Source organism: Lethenteron reissneri, chromosome 42 (assembly GCF_015708825.2).
Source record: "Lethenteron reissneri isolate LAM-NWPU_2019-01 chromosome 42, ASM1570882v1, whole genome shotgun sequence".
Classification (NCBI taxonomy): Eukaryota; Metazoa; Chordata; class Hyperoartia; order Petromyzontiformes; family Petromyzontidae; genus Lethenteron; species Lethenteron reissneri.
The window spans coordinates 7,936,052-7,957,238 of NC_083820.1; the positions used below are offsets into that span (position 1 = coordinate 7,936,052).

Genomic DNA, 21,187 nt, shown 5'->3' on the forward strand with positions numbered 1-21,187 from the left:
TGTTGCATGCCTAACCTATGGCCTTGCACCATTAACAGCAGTCGTTTGTCCTGAACCCCAATTTGTACACTTGTAAATCCTAAACTTTAATCCATAATCCTCATCCTCAGTAAAATGTGCTCCTGAAGCTGCTCTTGAAATGCATTAGGTGCTTAACACAGTATTATAAACAACACTGGCTGTGGCTAAACTACAGCATAGAACCTTCCAAAAGAAACCACAAGACCCTTTTCTTAGCTCAACCCATTACCCAAAACATTCAGAAAGGCCTATTGGTATAACTCCCTGAAGGAAAATCTTTCAGAGATGGATTTTGAGCGATGTTATAGTCCCCGTAGTTATATATTTGGGATCATGTCCAAAGAAAAGGGGGGCTTACAATGTCCCGGTGTTTAAATTTGCCTGTTTGACGAAGTGTCTCGCCAGTGTTTAAAGGAGTGGGCGAAATAAAATTCCCAAGGGGAGTTGCTGGAATCCGAGCGATCCTAAGCAGAGCCTCTGGCATGCACGTGAGCGAGGGGCTGAGTTAAAATTGGTCGAGGGAAATTAGCACTTGGGCTAGGCGCGTCGCGTGGCATGATTCACTTGGCGTGCAGCCACTTGGATAATGGGGAGCTGCAGAACGTATCAGCAAGTGTGGTTTCTAATGCTCTCGTAATCTTTCTGTAAATGTGAAGAACTGCGTCTTCCAGATTGTGGGCTTTAGCAGACATCATGGGTTAGTGCTGCGCCGGATTTGTATAAGAGAGTTGCATAGTTCTGTGCACAAATGCTGAGCTGAGTTGTGCTGCGACTCCAATGGGTCGTTCAGCATCTATGCCCCCGTTGGTATGGGAATCGATGTTTGCTTGGCATCTGTCTGCTCTCAGGGCAACTGAAACACCTGTCAATCCTGAAAGCCGATCAGAACCGCCTTACTCACCTCCCCGAAGCCATTGGTGACTGCGAGAACCTCACCGAACTTATTCTCACTGAAAACCAGCTGGTGGTAAGAGTCAATAAAATGTTTCATTTCATTCTTCTAAATGTTCTTATTGTAGTGGCCAAGCTTTCATGCTTTGCCATATATCTCTTGAAATGAAAATGTAAATACTCACTGTTTATATGTTTTTGATGCCACATCGATTTTCATGATTGTGCTGTGTAGCTCACGGTTATGTTTCCGGGTTGTGCCACTTTTGTTGATCAGTATGATGTCCGACGTTTGTCTCCGTGTGCTGGGGACCACTGAATAGAACAGCTCCACTTTCAGCTGAATGTTTTGTTCATAAAAAAATTCTGAATGGTTGTATATGAACTTTTAAATGTTTTTAATATTTCTTGTGACCTTGCAAGTGTGCGACTCCATCCGGCAAAGGAAGTGTGTGTTATTGTGATTATTATTTTTAGTTTTAAACGTTTATTTGAAATGTTCCATTATTTTAACAGACCCTTCCTGCCAGTATTGGGAAGCTTACAAAGCTCACAAACTTGAACTTGGACAAAAACCGCTTGAATTCAATACCTCCTGAGGTACCGTACCCTTCACGTCTCATTGTCAGCTTTTTGTTAACCCCTTGTACCTGCCCTCGTGTATTCATATGCCTAAAGTTACACGAATCATATGAAGTTTGTACATGCATATTTGTCTTTGATATTGAAGTTTGAGGAGCGCTAGTATAGTGGTTAGTGCAATACGCCGATATCCAACCCATGCACTGTATCAGTAGTACATGTATTTGAACCTGTTCTGTGTGCCCTCTAGGTAAACTCAGCCTTAAATGGGTAACTTCAATGGTTTTAGAGCATTTGGCTGCTATACGTTTCCACATGATAAGCCAATTTCGTTTAGCTATCATTTGTGGCCAGGTCACTTCTGAAAAAGAGCTAGATAGCTCAGTGGGCCTTACCTGGTAAAATAAAAAAAGTTTAGTTCAGTTTTACCTCGAGTAGTTGTGCGAGCATCAACACTGTAGACGAAGGTGGCTGGGCATGCTGCGCTCTACACCACCGCCAATGCTAGCCCCAGCAGTTGTTAAGACTAAAGAGGAAGTTTTTGTATATCTGGAGTGCTAAAAACTCAAGGTGAATGTATACAAGGAAGTTGAAAAGTCTGAGTTTATGATTCCTATATTGGCAGAGGTCCATTTATGCCTGAGTAAGTGCTCTGTCTTTGCGTTTTTTTTCTTTTAGCGCCACAGGCATTTGAATATCCTACAACCAACATACCGATCGTCCCCTACGCGTGTAACAATGCTTGCGATGGTCGGTGCGTGCAGATCGGGGGCTGCGGTGCATTGAACGTGCTCTCGCTGCGAGACAACCGCGTGACGCAAGTTCCCGGGGAGATTTCTGGTGCCTCCCAAATTCACGTGCTCGACTTGGCCGGCAACAGGTGACATCGTGCAACACGAGCCCGTGTGGAGGCCTTGATGCACCAGGGTCATTTTAAAAGCGATCGTCGCCAGCATTCGTCGCTCATAAATAGTTGCTTCAACATTAAATTTCGATTTAAAGCTTTCGTGACTGCAGGGATTCATCTTCTTGGTTCTTTCGGTAAAGTCACGTAGAAGGAAAATTATTTACCGAAAGAACCAAGAAGATGCTTCACAATTAAGGTTGAAAGCTACTGAGTAGGTTGAGCTGTATAGTTCTCAAGTGTGTTTTCAGGTTGTACTGCATGTTGTCCGGCATGATGTATTGACGTTGTGCTCCTTGCAGAGAGCTCCCATCATGGTCCGCTTTACCACAGAGGCTGATGAGAACTGGAGTTTTAAAAGCACTGGGCTAGACGCTCTGTCATTGCCCCAATTGCCCCGAGAAAATGCCTTCCCAGTGAGAAAATTGCCTGCAACGATTGCCCTGCAATATTTCCCTTGTGTGTCTTGGCCTTCACATTAGCACCACAGGGCTTCTTATGACAGACTTGCTTAGTGCTGCTTGGTGTGCTTACTCGCCTAGCACTGACACTCTCAGCCTTGCCTGTCTCTTCTTGGCAGTGCACTTGACCACTGGGCATGTAATACATTTTTAAACTCATGATAAATTAATAGATTCTCATGTGTAATAATATGGATGGGGGAGCAAGTGTTATGTGTTTTGCGCACCATGCTATGAACCTGGTGATCCGGTAAATGCCTAACCGCCATGATATAGCCTTTCCGCAACCTACACTCTTTAGCGTGGTGAAGCATGGCCAATCTACCTCCATTGCCAACACAAGAGGGGCCATCATCTAGCAGTGGTTTAACAGAGGCTGTAAATAATCCCTTATTATATACTGGATGTAATTTATATGTAAAAACCGCGCAACCCCTGCTGTTTCTACGTGTACTACAATGGCAGAATAATGTATTGCATTCTTGAATTGCAATTCCAATTCATGATAAAATACAAAATTACGGGGATGAATTGTTTCATACTTGCCCAACACTTCCAGCTAATTGTAAATACAAAATTTGTAATTTAACATTGTGCCCTTTTGGACAGATCTTTCATTGGCAAATTGTTATATGTGCATGTGAATACGTGTCTCTTGTTCTACACCATGGGTCACATTCAGACGGCAAAGGCCTTTGGAGTGACCTGCCGAACCCTAGCCTACTGAGAGATGAGAGATCTACAGATTAGTGATATGACAGATACACGAGAGCTAGATATGACAGCTGTAGATAAAAGATTAAACGAAAGTTACATGAGCAAGAGAGATGTGAGAGACTTGTGGATGAGATGTATACATTAGTGGTCCGATGTAATGTTATAACTTGGAGACACTGATATTATTTTGCATATACATGTGACAGAAAGTTACGTGGCTCACCCATTGCATGTTAATTTATTTTATGCCCCTCTCGGAATATATTGTTGAGGAACCCTGCTGTACACACAACACTTGTGTGTGCGCCCTGTGTTTCTATCGGCATGTAGTGATTATTATCCTCCGAATGCAATTACTTGTAAATCTGATTAATGAATAAATAGCTTGGTGCGAAATGTATTACACGAGCGACAGTTTTGTTGAAGTTAAATCCGTTATGTTGTCCAACGGTACACAATACGGACAGCTTTCGGTAAAATAAAAATACGCCCCGCATTTTATCTTGCTGCAGGTTAGAAAATTTGCCGATAGAACTGGCCAAGTTGAGCCTCAAGGCTCTGTGGCTGTCCGAAAACCAGTCGCAGCCCATGCTGAAATTCCAGACGGAGGAGGACGTGCGGAGTGGCCTCAAGGTGCTCACCTGCGTTCTGTTGCCCCAGAGGCCTCCGCTCAGCATGGGTATTTATCCACGCACCCGCGAATCCACACACAATGTGCTTGCTGGTCGTACCGCATGTTCGGCACAATGTGCGTTGTTTGTCTCCACGTGGTGGGAGCTTGCTTGGGAACTGAATTATTTGAAATCACTGAAGTTTCGATTTAAAGCTTTCGTGACTGCAGGGATTCCTCTTCTTGGTTCTTTCGGTAAAGTCACGTAGAAGGGAAGTAATAAAATAATACAAATATTCAGACGTTGTCTTTCCGACAGACCTGTTCTTCACTCGAGGACGGCTGCTTGCGTTGTGGCCGAAACGTCGTGAGAATTGTATTTTATTATGTTTTATTATTATTTTATTATTTCCCTTCTACGTGACTTTACCGAAAGAACCAAGAAGATCACTGAAGTACGTTACAGAATCGTTGCAAGTCGCTTGATTTATTGAAACACCTATGCACACGGCAGTGGCACTGGGAAGGGAAGCGAGCTGATTTCCTTGAGTGAGACCACCGTGCCCGTCACGGGTCAAACCATGTGTTGACTTACACACTTGAAGGAAGCATGACAAGAGTTTTCCATTGATACCCTTGCAGTGCAGCATTGAGCCTTTTATTCCCCGATTTAAAACCAGAAAACCAGTTGAAAGACTGCTGCTGAATAATTATTCTGGCTTGTTTATGTTTGAGGGGTGTGTGTGTGTGTATCCTGATAAGTGTGAAGGTTTTGAGTCCCATTGCCGAGGGCTGTTGTTATACAACCAAGACAACGTAACAAGTGTGTAACTTGTGTCGTTTAGTCTGTGAAATCGAGAAAAATGATGCATGTGTGTAATTCTGCACCACTTTCCGACGTGTGTTTGTCCTCGGAAGTTTTTAATTAGTAACACTAACGTTACGTTCCAAGCCGCACAACGATTCTATGTCACACGCTACATGACACCATGGTGGGAGGCGAGAGGCGCATGCTTGGTGTGGCACATCGTGGCCGAAGAGGCTTATCCACTTTGCACTTATTTTCGGCAAAGAAATTTGCCCTTCATTTTTCTTGGGTAACTTCTTAAGAGAAACACAACTTAATTTGAAAATTTAGATTTAAAGCTTTCGTGACTGCAGGGATTCATCTTCTTGGTTCTTTCGGTAAAGTCACGTAGAATGGAAATAATAAAATAATAAAAATATAACATAATAGAATAATTCTCACGACGTTTCGGCCACAACGCAAGCAGCCGTTCCTCAGGTGAAGAACAGGTCTGTCTTCTCTGTCTTCTCGAACAGGTCTGTCTTCTCGACAGACTTGTTCTTCACCTGAGGACGGCTGCTTGCGTTGTGGCCGAAACGTCGTGAGAATTATTTATGATGTTTTATTTTTATTATTTTTTTATTTCCATTCTACATGACTTTACCGAAAGAACCAAGAAGATTAATTTGAAAATGTTATCTAATTTATACTTTACCAGGATTATCATAACTTCGTGTTACAGACAGACAGGCGGACGGACAGGGCTAATGCATTCACGGTTTTAAACCTCTCTTGCGATTTGTTAAAGAGGGTAACTTAAGGACACGTACGCGGAAAGCCCTGAGTGCAACCCGTGTCGTCCTCTCGCCGTTGGAACGTTTAGACCAGGTGCTGGCGGAGGAGAGCGACAACAGCCCCCCACCGGGGGATGAGAGCAACCGGGTGAGCGTCATCCAGTTCCACGCCGACGTTCCGGAGGATGGAGAGTCCAACGACCACGAGCGAAAGGTGCGCGCTCGCCCGTTCACTTCCTCCCCACTTCCCCGCCGCAAAAGCCATACTTTCAGAGGGGTCTTAACTGCGTAAGAGGAACTGGATGTCGCCATGGAATCGTGCATAACAACAGAAGTGTAGTTTAACACGTAGGCTTTCGCGACCAATGTTATTCATAATCAACGTTTTTGGGTTTAGATCGCATCATCGGGCAATTCGCCATGCTGGATGCAATTACCAGCGAAACGTCGTACTCAAATTGTAAATGGTGTGGCTTCAACACACCGGTGGGCTAAAGCAGTGAACTATTTGTCTTTTGTCAACGTGACACTTTTTTACTGATTGGCCGTGTCGGGTGGTGGAGGGTTACGACACATTTATAAATAACGCGATCTAAACCCAAAAACGTTGATTATGAATAACAGAAGTGTAGTTTGCTCAAAATAGATTCATGGGGGTTTCTCTTGACTTTTTTTTTTAGAAGTCTACCTGTATTCGGGTTTGTTTTGCCATTTTTATTTCAGTAAGTCTTTTTCACTTGGGAGGAAACGGTCGTACTTGGAGAGAATCCATGCAGATAAGGGGGGAATAATCAAAGGTCCTCGCAGATGGGTTCATGAACTCGCTGTTCTGCCATCTTGCCGACCACCCTACACAACCCACTGGGTTTGGAGGTTTCACAGATCTGCATTTTAATTGGACATATGCCAACCATTCGGGACTGTAATGCAGATAGAAATGTATCCATCTGTATTGATAAGGGGGAATTGCTAATAAAATACTGTTGGATGTACTCTGATTATTTAAGTTTTTTCATCCACACTGAGGATGGTGAACATTAAGTTCCATATCTTTATCAAACTATTTGTTTATTCATTGATTAAGCCATATTGTGTCACGTTATAGAAAATTACTTAAAAAATTATACCCCATTCCTATTATTCATTGTTAGCAATAACCACGTATTCTGTGTACATCAACGTTGACAATTTAAATTCAATGGCTGGGAAAGAGCCCTGAAGGCACCAGCTTGCATTGGTAAAGTAAAAAAAACCAGGATGGATGATTGTTGATTACAGTTTGATTAATGAGTATAACATGGACCGCGTTGGAGCTTGCCACGACTCGCAAGCCAGTATCGTCTGCATGATAACAGCGTTGCTGATATTCCAGCATTTTGATTCCGTAAATTTTTCTTTACCTTTTTTCTTTCAACGGTTTACCATGTATCAATGGATGTATTCACTTTGGTATCATTTTATGACTCCCATAAAGTTTTTCGGTCTCTTTTTTTAACGACCGAGTTTTAAGGAAGTGCATGGGTGGGGGATGCCCTTTGCCCCCACAAACCTCCATTCGTCCGCCGTTTGGTGCTTTTTGTTTGCGAGGTTTCTCACGGCCAGCAGTGTTAATTTTTGAACGAAATTACCGATGAAAATGTTAGTCGACGACGACTTACGAGTGGACCAAATCCCCAAGCAGAGCTATGATTTGACGACTCGCCAAAGACCAGAGCATGACTGGCGGTGATGAGACAAAATTTAAGAGTGAATGGAGATGTGGCCGAAGGTAATTCCGTAATGGTATTAGAGACTGGAGTGCCACTGGACATGGTAATTTGGCGATATGTACAGTATATGTATCGGAAAAGATTTGCTGATTAGCTGACATGATGCTATTGAGTAGGTGAAAAAGTGCGTGCTATCCCCACCGCACTAACATTCTAGTGACTAATAGTGTTTGACTAAATGTTTAACGGCTTTAGTCGAGACTAATCAAATGACTAAATTAAATCCTGTCTTATCACTTCTCTCTTGTCTGTCGCTGCACCTTTTCAACTGACACAGCCCCCATCCCATCCAATGTTTTATGTGTGGCTTCCACTCAGATTGTGATCTTCCTCTTCCCATCGCACCTTCAATTGCTCCCTCCATGACCATCCTTTGCAGCTGGTCACCATTAATCCTGATCACACGTCCAAAATATTACAATTTTCCTCTACTTGCTTTGACGTAGCTGTAATTCATGGTCTATGTCTAAATTCTGACTGAAATTAACACTACACGCAACAGAAAATCCAGAGGAGGGCCACACCATACCCAAGCGAGCTCAAGGCCATGAAGAAGAAGCGGGACGATGACAAGCAACGTTCCGAGGAGCCCCGTGACGCATCGAACAAGCGGTGCAGCGACGTGTCCATTCAGAGCCACAATTCCACAAGGGAGGCCCAGGAGAGGCCAGCCTCTCCGGCAGACGGGGCCACTGGTCAGGGCGACCACGTCGAACCTTCAAGACCTGAGCCTGGAGCAGCGTTTCAGATGGAGCAGTACGAAGAGGTGAGCAGTACGTTGCACGTGCGCTCGCTTGTGCTACGTGATGAAGGCGTTGTTTTATCGTCGCTGACAATTGAGCATGTGCGAGAGATGTTTACAGATGTGTTTCATTTGTCACATTTTCAGACTGCAAATTTCACAGATTACATATTTGGGTAAAGATAGGCACAATTTGCTCCCGACTGTGAATCTCCTGGCTATACCCACCTGTGAAATATAGCACCTTTGTGATAGCCTTGCACCATGAGAATGGCACAGATACCAAATGTACCAATGATTTGATTTGATAAATCAGAAATGCGATTTCAACCAAGTCCCAACATTTTTTTTAGGATGGCATTATTACAGGTTGTTTGGCCAGTCCCATCTCAAAGGGTGTTTTACGTGTGGGAGGAAACCGTAGTACCGGAGAAACTCCACACATGCAAGGAGATAACACCCAAAGATCTGTACAGACAGGTTCACAAAACCCACCCAATGTTTAATCGTAATTCAGGGTCTGTGAACAACTTAAACGTCTTGACCATCTCAAACCCAAGAACATTCGGGAGTCTTTCCTATCTATACAATCAACCAACCCATGCCTCTTCAAGCACTAGACTACGGGATGGTCCCACCACACACCTGGCTCCGTAAAATGTGCCGCAATAGCCTCTTTTGATCAGACAGCATTGCAGTGTGTGTGCCACTCCTCTGACTTGGTGTGGCTAATGCATGGCATGAGCGGTGCAGAATTAATAATAAATACTGATGAACGCAGGAACCTTCCGTCCGCTTTGCCGAAGACACCATCGACACGGAAGAAGAGGAGCCCGACGATGCTTGGGAGACAAAGCGGCTGATCCGCAAGGACACCCCGCACTACAAAAAGGGATTCAAAGTGGCCAAGCTTCCCAAGCCAGAGGTAGTGAAAGCACTTCTCAGCGGCAGTTACCAAGAGGTTGACGATGATGACGATGATGAGGAGGAGGATGGGGGAGAAGAAGATGGAGATGACGATGATGATGAAGAGGAGAGGGAGGAGGAGGAAGAGGAGAAGGAGGAGGAGGAAGCCGAGGGTGGAGACGGTGCGGGAGGAGCTTTTGAGCGGAGCAGTGAGAGGGAGGAGGAGCAAGAGGCAGGGAACGAGAGAGGAGGCGATATGGAAGGAGCAATAGATGGGCGAGAGGTTGCGGAGGAGATGCCCTTGGCTGAAGAGGCCCTCAACAACAACGTATCCACACTGCAGGCTGTAAAGGTATGTTGAATATGAATATCACATTGTAGGGTTGGAGGGTGGTGGCGGAAGCCTGTATTCCAGCACTGGAGGCGAGGGTTGGTGGATTACACCAATGTCCTTAAATTCCTTTCCCATGGGCGTCGAAATTTCCATACCCTGGCTAGCCAGGAGATGGCAGTCCACTAAGTATGGACTAATCTCCACCTGTTCCATCTGCATGAGATCGTGTTGCCCGCTCGCACACATGAGTTTTCTATGGGTCTTCCTGTTTCCTCCCACAAGTATCAACTCTTCAATTGGCCAATAATACCTGAATATATAGAGGATGCCAGAGCTATGGGGTGAATTTGGCACTGGCTCAAAACCTGTCTGCGGCCTTTACCGCTTTCCTGTGGTTCCTCACGCCTCTGGATTGTTCTCCCACTTCGAGAGCGAGCGACGACTGTGCGGTGCTTTTCAATTTGGAATTATTACATTATTATTAGTGTCCAAGAGTTAGTGAACTTGGAAAATGTCACAGCACGTGACCTATGTAAATAAACTGATGCGGCAAGATATTTTAAAAAGCTTCAATTACCTTTTACAACCGACTACGTATTGGAGGTTATGTCTATCTTTATTTCCTTGCGATCATCAATTGATGCTGATATAATTCCGATGAAAAAAATATGAAGGGGACTGCATTGGTGGTAGTTCGAGCAAAAATAATAAATACCCACCACTTTCATCGCCAGCATAACAAGGCAGTGTTAATTATGAAGGTGGTGATATAGATTTTGACTGGTGCTGTCATTTCCAAGAATACATGTGCCACCGTTCCCGCACGTAAGAAGCGACAACTGGCAATTCTCCCACTTTCTGGCGTTGACTTGGAGCGGAGTCCAAATTTGTTTTTATCTGATGGAAAGTGCTGAGCATATGTTTTGTCCTACAAGCATGGACTTAACATTGCGCTGAGGCTGCTTGCCAGCCATGAGTCCCTGTTGTACCAGCTTTCCATTGAAATGCCAACTCGTGAAGGCTAAATGGACTTAAATATATTCAAGTTTGTAAGGCAGTTATGAAGCCTAACCGAGCCATAATTGCACTCGCCTGTATCTATATTCCTGGTGTCTTCTGTTAAAGCGGAGTGAACGAGTGCACGTGTATTTTGCGTGCGTACGTGTGTGTGTGTGTGTACTTATTTATTACTTGAAGTATAATTATTAATCCCACGTTTTGATGAGCTTTTGACTTGAGCTGTGATCTGCTAATCTCTGCGGGTGGCTTGACTGACGGGCATGCCTTGGGCTCCTCTCTATGGTAACAGGGGGTTTCATTTGATCTAGCCAATAACCTGCTCATCGAGCCTGCCCGCCTTGAGGAGGATGAGGTCTGTACCGCTCGCTTTCCTTACCGCTCTCTCCGTGCTGTTCGCTCAACCCTACTGTACCCCTTTCCCTGCTCTGCTCGGTGTCGTTGCTTGCTTCGTACTAAGCCAGTGGTTCCCCAACCTTTTGCCTGCTTCTTGTGTACCCCTTGTCGTACCCGGCAACTGTCAAGCGTACCCCTACCGGCACAGTCCTTGCAAGTGATTTTAATAATAACGCTGTGTAAAGCATGTTTGAATAACATTTGCACGTAATTAAACACCTAAGACGTGTCGTTAATACTTGATAACAAATCACAAAATATTGACACTTTAATATTTAAACTTTACTTAGATTCAACAAAAATTGTTTGAAAAAAAAACTTTAACTATAAAAATAATTTTGTTTTTACTCTTGGACAGTTTATACAGTCACTTACCATCGTGATAAAGCAGAGGGGAGATGTGGAATGGCTGGAAACAACGTCTCTTGGACTTTTGTGAATTTGTAAAATCGACTTAAAACTACACTTGGTGAACATAAGGGGAGAAGAACTCTAGCGGAAACCTCTGGCAAGGTTTCCAAGCACACTTGCTTTTCTGAATTTCATACAACAGATGAGTCAAATAACTTTATTATTGCTAGTGTACACACGCAGAGCAGCACTGCTTAGCAGCCCCACGTGACCATACCCCACGTGATTAGCAACACGTGAATTAACTTGTGTAAACCCTCTGGGGATGTCGCTTGTACCTCCTCGGAGAAACTAGCGCTACAGGTTGGGAACCACTGTACTAAACTCATTTAACAATGGAGCGCAATATCTTATTGTGCTATATCATCATTTAGCTTCACGTTAACTCGCCAAGCTTGCCCTATGCCTTTGTGTTGCCCGAGCGGTTTAACCCCATTGTGTTTCTTCTGTTGTATGTATTGTGTATGTGTGCTGTTTATGGAACAACAGAACGATCATGGATCCCGTTCCCTTTGCAAATGTTCTTAATCGTGAACGTGTGTTCTTTCACCCTCCACGCTGTCCTGTCTGTTTTCTTGCGCATTATTTCTCTGCTCGCGGTAACACTTAACACATTGTCTCCTGTATATAGACCATGGTTCGATCCTGGTTTTAATTCAATTTGTTTTTAATAGTTTACTAATACAGTAACTAACAAATTCAACATACCATAAAAAAAATCATTCAAACATAGATGAGGTTTAAACCTAATGAACATTTTTATGGAATGATGACCACTGTGTTGCATTGATGTGAAGTAATGAGCAGCGTGCTTCTTCTTAATGTTGTCTTTTAGATTAAAATCGTAGTGTACAGAAAAACAGGTGGCCTGGGCATCAGCATTGCTGGCGGGAAGGGATCAACCCCTTACAAAGGGGAAGATGAGGTACCACTCGACCTGGTAACACAACATACACATCCTCACTCGCATAAACAAGATAAAGGCAAAGAACCCCCGGATTGCTTACATAGATTGGTTCAGGTCCCATCTTCCACCGATGATAGCCATGGGCCTAGAATGGAATCCGTATTGTTGGATTCGTAGTGCGGTACGCCAACTTCTGCACCACTGCTCACACACTCACACATAGTATTAAAACAAAAAGACCCCCCCCGCCCCATATAGCCTACATTGACTGTTTAACGTAGTGCTGTTGCGAGCACCTTGTTAAGCTGGCACACGATGACATGGTGCGGTCATTTCCAGGGTCCGTCACCTTTTCTCTCCAATGCTGATGTTTGCACATCATGCCAGGTGCTCATTTATAGTTCGGTCTAACTGGGGGAGTCCCGGGACAAATTTTTATACCACACGCCACTGATGCCGGCCATGGCTGGGAATCGAACTCAGGTTGCCGGGTTTCGTAGCGCAGCGTGCTATTATCACTACGTCACCACTGCCCGTACATAAACACGCACACACATGCCTCTGTCACCACCCGGGCCCACTGTGCGCATGAGACGCATCGCATTTGTCCGCGCCGCCCACCGTGGACCGGTTATGGAGATGTGGATCTGTGTGCCTGGCGTGCCGTGTGCGTGCCGAACGCAGGGAATATTTATTTCACGGGTGTCGGACGAGGGGCCGGCAGGGATCGCCGGTGTGCGTGTCGGTGACAAGCTGCTGCAGGTGATTTCACGTGCTGCCAGCCGTTTTAATTTAACACGTTTGTCTTTCAGCCACTCGTAATCCAAAGTGTGATGATCCAGGTGAGGCCGCGTCAGTGAGCAATACTTTGCTCAAGCTTTCGGCACGCGCTGCCGCGGGCTTGTTCGGGAGTTCAACATCCTCAGGACCTCGGAGGATGCCAAGAGTAGAGCGTGTCGAAAGCATGAGAGAATGAATGCTCAACACAAGGCCTAACTCGAAAAACCGCACTTGGATTTGTGCCCACTTGTGTTGCTTCCGTAACAGCTGTTGCCGCTACAGTGGTTTCCACTTTCAACGATGATTGGTTATGTATGTCAAATGCATCCTGCTATCAACGTCATCATAATTTTGATTGATTGAAAGATATTTGTCTGCTCTTTTAACTCGAGAGAAAAAAGGATGAGCAATACACCAAAAATATATTTTAAAAAAATCCCCTTTTCAAAACGCAAGTTTATATTTTGAGATGGTATCCTCTAACCTGGAGAGTGGGCAAAAACATTTAACAGAGAAAACTTACAGATAGGCAACCACTGGCATCTGCGAGTTGCAAAGCAATAGATCTTGAGCAAATGCCAGGAAGTGTGCAACAGTGCGTGTATCAACAAGGCAAAGAAAAAAATGTGAATTGCACACCATTCATCATCCACCCAATGTGCCGAATGGGTGACAACTGTGGACATGGCTGCAGTTGTTGGCCACCGTTGTCTTCATAGCAATACAGCTCCAAAGGCGCCACCAACGTTCGTAGAGTAAAATAGCTTTGCTTTGTAGGTGATTGAATACGCAGATTTGACCAGGAGGCAGTAATATACAGCGAGCAGGATAGCCTTGTTGGCAGGTTTTAATTTATTGGTGGTCCTGCAAGCCACTGGTACAGTGTAGTTAGAACGACCACCATGGTGAAACTGCACCATGTGGTGTTCATTTCCCAGGTCCTGGAGCGATATTGATCATCACGAGTCGAGTTGACACTTGGTTTGGTATTTGAACTCATGAACCCAAACTGGGGAGCACTCTGCTCCACTTACCTATCGAGCTGTACCCCAGCCTTTTCGGCTGAGACACTCAGAATTCCTGGTCATCATCATCATCTGTCGCTTCAGAATAAATGCCCGCCACGGGTCTTTTTCGTCAGCCAACGTTACTGCTTTTCAGCCTCAATCATGTTTCGTATTGAAAAAGTATCCGCTGCATTTATCCACCTGGTTTTTATGGCTTCCCCTGCTTCTATTTCCTTCTACTTTGCTGTCCCACCACCAACTCAGGGCTCATTCTGGAAACTTGTCCAAGCCAATGTAGGCTTATTTCTTCGTCGAATAAGGTTGCGTGTACTCCAAAACCGTTTCTTCATCATTGTCCAATGGTCTTTAATACTCCTGGATTTATAAACAATGATAATACATTTCCAAAGAGGGTAAAGGGTCTGTTATATCACCCAGATTAATAAAATAACACTGAAAAGAAGATACGATAAAAACCGCGAACTGCTCTTATTGCAGTTAATAGTAACGATTTTGTTTTTTTTGAACAATTCCAAAGGGGGAAAAAAATGTCTTTACCTGAGACTTTTCTCTGCTGGAGATTACCTCCTACCTGGCTTCTCAGCCCCGTAATAGTGGGGCACGTTTCACCTGTGTGTGGTGTGTGTGTGTGTGTAAAAGTGGTTAAACAAATGACAAATTACTTGGTGGAAGCAGCTGCATTGGCAGTGGTGCACAAGCACAGTTAACAACCAACAAAAGCTCAACATATTCATCATTAAAAATTTGGCTTTAAAATAAAAAATATAGGCCGACATTTTGAACGATGGCCCTTCATAGCACATACTTACAGGCCAGAGAGAGTGGATAAGAGTTGGAGACGGAACTTTACACCATAGGACATTGCCCGTAACGTCACCTGTTATCCTTTTGAAGGCATTGTTTATTGACAAATTGTGTTTAGTGTTGGTTTTTGGTGCCTGTGCCCCACTGCCAGCGTGCAGCATCGCCAAATAATTTGTTTATGTTATCGTTACATGGCTGTGTAACCCGGGCTGTTTGACCTGAGTTTCAAGCTTCATTAATGAGAAAAAAATGATGAAAAGCTACCGCTAAGCTCTCCATCATAGCACCATAGTAACATCATTAGAACGGCATTACATTGACGTCATCAGCCTGATGTACAAAAACATTCACTGTTTCTCATTATTATCCGGGTGTTTTTTCGATGCCGCTGGTTTTTTCGGTGTTATAAGCAGGAGTCTATTCAGCGCAGCACGTAAACAAGTTGTGCCAAATCACAATAATCGTGCCCCTTTTTTCCAGAAAATTTCCCATCGAGTCTTAAACACTCTCTTCAGGTGGAGTCTGAATTGGGATGTTTGGCCAGTTTCATGAATGAGTGTTTGGCTAGGTGCAATGGAGGAAAGTGGCGTACCCAGAAAAAATATATATGAATGCAAGGGGATGACGTTTGAAGCGCCATAGAGGTCGATTCTTGAATCGTTTGCTCTCCGACCATCTCTTGGACCATCGCAACCCAAGCATACAATAGATGGTATATTTCCCATCTCAGTGCTGAGCAAAACTCAACCCCTCTTAGCTTCCATTCAGGATTGTTTGCTTCTAACTAGAGCTGATCTGTGAGATTATTAGAGTGGTCTATTACTCTGCTGACTACCACTTCGATTACTCAATTTGATAACACGAAAATAGAAACGTTACAGTCTTAGCTCTGTTGCCACCACGTGTGCAGCACGATTGAACAGCAGATACAGGGCAGTGCTCTGTGACGCCTTCGGCATCGTTAGCCGCGTCGGTATCGTAAGCCGCATCACACTGGGTCTGGATTCTAGGGGGTTTTCCTGCCTTCGGGATACAAGATGTTGGTATCCAAGCGATAGGTTAAACTTTCATTATATTAATCGACTAATTTTGCCAGCTCAATTTGTACCAAATTCTCTGGATTGTAAGATGCTTTTAAAGAGTAAGACGCACGGCAAATTGGGCCCGGTGTCAAGTTATATAAATATGGTCACCACACCTTTTGGATTGTCTGACAACCCCCAGACAATCCAAAAGTGAAAAGTTGTAATCCGAAGAATACAGTAACACGCTGAACCCCAGTCACATGTATGCATGTATGTTGAACTTCTTTCACACCCTACGTAGCCAACCATGTTAATTGGAGGTGTGGGGGAAGGACAACAACCTAAACACAAGTAGCCATCATTTTTGTCTTAAGTTTGTCACGATCACCTTTCGGCCAGGGCCGTCTATTTGAGGGGATCTCAACGCATTGCAAGTGACGCCCTCCTCCTCCTCACGATGCAGGTGAATGGCGTGGTGCTGGTGGATGCCGAACACCAGGAGGCGGTGAGCGCTCTGAAAAACAGCGGCAGCGTCATGGAGCTGCTGGTGCTACGGGAGCGCATGGTGGAGCCCGAGCACGCCGTCAGCGTGGCACGGCCGCCCCCTCCAGCAGTCCCCTTCACCGCCGCCGACACCCACGCCGCAGCCGCCACCGCTGCCGTCGACGCCGCTGGCGGCCACGGCCCTTGAGGCGGCGGCGGCGGCGGTAACGCCGAAGCTGACAACGCCGGCGCAGCCCCCCCTGCGCGAGCGCCGTTCGGCCGTCACGTTCGCGCCCGAGCCGGAGCCCACCGTGATGCGAGAACAGCTCTCCGTGCGGCTGCTGAGGAACGAGAGAGGGCTTGGCTTCAGCATCGCCGGCGGCAAGGGGTCGACGCCCTTCAAGGGCTCCCACACCGTACGCTTGCGCCGCGGTGTGGGATGGATTTCTCCGAATAGGGCGATCTGTAGCCACAATCCTGTCCGTAACTACAACCCCCCCATTCCCTTTCACGGTCCGCACACTGGACTTGCGATCCGGAAGTCACCGGTTCAATTTGTTCTCCCTCGGCGACGATTGACCCAGTGGATCATACGGCAGTATGCACGCTTCCACCACAGTCGATCGGCAGCTCGTGTGTGGTGGGGGTGAAGGGGGTGGGTCCGCATCTGTTCCAAGATGTCTGTTCATCTGCAGTACTCTCCTCCAGAACAAGCAGATGTATTGGTATTTGTGCTTGGCTGAATAGAGGATTGATGTTTACACTATGGGGACCTCATTTGCCAGTAAAAATATGATAATTGGTTCTTTACCCTTCTATCAGTTTTGTTGCCAGATAGAAGGGTAAAGAACCAATTATCATAGGATTTATGTTGCTGCAGGCTGACCTAATCTGTTCTCGCGAATGCCGAGCGCTCCCTTTTTTGTCTAGTAGGAAGATTGCAATGACCTTTGGTGAATAGTTGTTTTTGTGTTCCTGTTTTCTACACCCAGTAATATATAAATATACTTCAAAGCTGTAACTGATAACAACTTTGCATGGCATCAACAATGTATCTATTGTATATTGCATAATGTCAGTCACAAATACAAGTGTCCGCATGACTCAAAGGTTGCAGATTTTATCTTTGGTTAACCTTGCACAACACGTTCTGTCTGCTTAGGGTGCCTGGTGGGCATAACAGGCCAATGGGATTTGGCATACACTTCTATCGTACCTGCAGACTGACCGTAGTCTTTAGACTGACATACAACACGTAAATGTATCTAGTACGAGCTTTACTACCCGGCTTCGCCCGAGACTTGGATCCCCTCGTCTTGGATTAATACACGGCCTACGCGGAGGTTGGGGGGGGGGGATGTGTGACATCAGTAGGCATCCTGCGTAACGCTGCCGCATGCGGGTGACATCACAGATGTGACGTCACCGCTCACTTGCGTGCAAAATATATTAATTATTGCGCCCCCCCCCCCCCCCCCCAAAAATACAAAAGTCGATTTTTATACTTTATGCATTGTGTACAGTCTGGAAACTACCCATATGTCAAATGTCAAGTTTGTTGCATGTCGGGAAGTATGCTAAACATTTCGAACAGACACACATTCACAAATTTCCCTATTATATACATAGATCGATAACATATATAGGACCCATGGACTTACATAGGACCCAAATACTAACATGGGACCTAAATAGAATAACATATGACCCACAGAGGAACAGAGGGCCAATCGACTTGTTACGTTCTGACCCTTCCCTCCTGGACATCTGTGAAGAAGAGCTTTATAGCTAATATGATTTCACCAGTATATATATAAATGTTCTGATACTGACATATGACCTTTGGACTAACGCGGCACGTTTCTCCCTCTTAGGGAATCTTCATTTCAAGGATAGCGGAGGGTGGCACGGCAGATCCTGGAGGGCACGATGGCTGTCGCAGATCGCGTTCTGGCTGTAAGTATTTCTCTCCTCTGCTGCTGCAAAGCAACGTCCACGATCTCCTTACCCGGCCTGAGGGGACCAAGCGTGAATTTGGCCCTTTAGGATAGCTCAATCCCAGTGGCCTAACTGCAACTGCACCCGGGCACACGGGCCGGAGTGGGCCCATGCACCGGGCTACAGAGAGTGGAGAAATTGGATGGGGGGAGGGGGCTGGTTAATTAATTTCTTGCACCAGGGCCCATGTAAACTACACTGTGCCACTGAGACCCATAGAGATGTGTAGACCCCATAGATTCGCGTGACATCCCATAGGCTTACCTACACTGACCTGTGAGGGTTTTCATGGGTAGCGAGCTCAATTCGGGATGACAGTTTTATTCAAAAAAGAATTATCTGTTTATCATTGTGGTGAGCATAGCTGCCTCTCGTGGCTGCAGGGGACACTTGAGCCCATTGCATGGTGTCGTACGCAAATAATAATAAAAACAAAACTCTTTATATGGACGCTATGCGACGCACGTATCACGAGTTTGAGAATCAATATCGATGTTACATCTCTTGTAATGACAGTCATAAATCATCGGCGCACGTTGGACATTTTGCACGTGCGTTGAAACAGGGAGGTATTTTTTATGCTCTTGCACAACTCAAATGTAAATGTATGCAACTAATTGTATGCAGTTTTTTTTTTCTATTTGCAGAAATGTAACTCGGTAGATAAAATGAATCTGTCCATTTACAATTAAGAGGGAATTTAGTAAATGCTTTGTGACTCATCCCCACCCTAACACAAATAATGTTCACAGTTTTTGCATTAGTTAATAGAGGATTGGGAATTCGGGTGAATTTTGACGATTGGTAACGTATTATAAATGATATTCCTTAATAATATGGACACTTTCTGCAGAGTTCCCTGGTGAAACACTGTTGAGAAGTATTTGTTACAAGAGTGAGCCTGTTTTAAGTAATTTGTCATATGTTCTTACACGTTGCATAAAATTGTTAAATAATCCCTAGACTTTTAATTATAATTGAAAATGTGTTTATATATTCATATATACCAGCATTGTTTAAATGTTTAACTTGTGAAAGTCAAACTACGTGTGCTGACGATGTGCAATGGCATTTTCACTTCTTGTAAAAGGCAAGCAGGGAGCTTTACCAGAACTCGCCTACGCTTCCAGAAATCAGCCCGTAAACGCTAGAAGGTTCTGAAACTAGCCCGTGAAATATTGTCATGTGTTCGCAAGCAAAATTAGGTGAACTTAAGCATGTCCAAAAAACTTTGCATCAATACAGACATCCATTCATGATTTCCAATTAGTTTCGGTGTAAAGACCGCATTCATTCATAGAATGTCTTTTTTTAATCAAATACTATGCCCTAAGCACGGTATTAATTTCTGAAAATTATACGGTATTAATTTCTGAAAATTATACGGAACGTATGTGGTTGTAGGCGAATGGAGACAACAAATGTTTACAAACAAGACGGCTAAAAATGAGAAAAAATATGGCATGGTAAAAAAACAAGACAAAAAAAGTATTATATTGAACTGGCAGTGGCAAATCTTTACAGCCCTCTGTGTTAAGGTCTCAGGATCAGCCTCGGTGCTGATGGGCACGTCACGTCGGTGGATCCAGCGCGTTCACTTTCATACTAACTGCCTGATGTTTTGAGTTTTTTTGTTCCTCCATCCTTTTTGTGTTTTTTGTTTTCCCTCACTCGTCGCATGCCACTAATGAGCACTTTGCCCGACTGTGGGTTGGTGGCGGGGTGGGGGGGGCGGTGGAAAGGGTGCTTGGTGGTGGGGCTCGTAACAGCATGCCGTCACGGTGGTGGGGTGAGGGGGGGCGGGGGGGTAAGCGGTGGTACTGTCTGGCCAGTGTTGGCTTCTGTCTGCACCCTGCTCGGTAAGGCTCATAACCTCCACAGCCGGAGTCTCGTCCTTCCTGAGAATGGGGAATCCCAGCTGTCCCCCCCCCCCCCCGCCTTTGCGTGGGGGTGTTGGCTGGGTGGTGGCGGTGGCTGCGACCCCCCTTTCTATCAGCTCTTAAATTACAGGGTGGGCACATTTTTGAGAGGTGGAGTATCTGACAGGCATGCAACGGTACATCGATTTAGTCCATTAAAATTGACGCTTACACGTGTGATAGTGCGCATTAAATAACGTGCTGTGGGGGAGTCTGTGCTCTTAATTTGGGATAGGTTGTAGACTTCATCAAGCGGCATTGACCAGTGTGGTGAATTACGGCCAGATAACCTCCCGTGACCTGCCCGGTGCTGTGATACCTTCATCCAGCGAATAGATTGACAAAAGGGGCTTCACATCTAGATGGGTTTTTACAGAATAGCTCTCCAACGTTCTTTTTTCAGTGGTACTTTGTAATGTTCGGCATGCCGTCTGTCATTTCACTCCACACACGGGAGGCTTCTTCTCAGGGACTGAAACCTCGGATGTTATGCCAAACAACAAAGAAGTACAATCTGAAGACGCATCGGAGAGCTAGAAGCTCACGGCTACTCGAGACGCTTACATTCCCCGCAGCGTTAGGCAAAAATAACTCGCTCTTGAATTGAATCACGACCCAGAATCGTTGCATGTTTGGCAGCTGCTGCCATCCACTGACAGGGATGTGTGTCCACCATGGTTCCTCGCTCTCACCGAGTCACGTTCACTTCAGCTGTGGAGGCTCCGCAGGGTGCTTCGTCTCCAGACACAAGAGGATTTTATTTTACAAAACGTTATTTCTTACTTCCTTAAAGGCACTCTCTTTCCCTTCCTTTAAATGTACTAACCGTCTGAAATTTTCTTTTCCTCTGGGATACTGCCGCTGCTCCTGCACGACGAGCCAGTTAATTAACAGCGTGCAT

General features: G+C 45.1%; 1 protein-coding gene across 1 annotated transcript in view; it reads left to right on the plus strand.

The window, feature by feature from the left end:
• Positions 1 to 21,187, plus strand: part of LOC133352841 (protein scribble homolog) — a 52,775-nt gene that overhangs the window by 14,422 nt on the left and 17,166 nt on the right. The window contains 14 exon segments of the mRNA XM_061568792.1: positions 870 to 988; positions 1,429 to 1,512; positions 2,259 to 2,374; positions 4,089 to 4,255; positions 5,857 to 5,981; positions 8,039 to 8,302; positions 9,060 to 9,536; positions 10,828 to 10,890; positions 12,178 to 12,267; positions 12,934 to 13,011; positions 16,350 to 16,496; positions 16,498 to 16,785; positions 18,244 to 18,285; positions 18,287 to 18,325. Coding sequence (XP_061424776.1) covers positions 870 to 988; positions 1,429 to 1,512; positions 2,259 to 2,374; positions 4,089 to 4,255; positions 5,857 to 5,981; positions 8,039 to 8,302; positions 9,060 to 9,536; positions 10,828 to 10,890; positions 12,178 to 12,267; positions 12,934 to 13,011; positions 16,350 to 16,496; positions 16,498 to 16,785; positions 18,244 to 18,285; positions 18,287 to 18,325 — 2,099 coding nt within the window.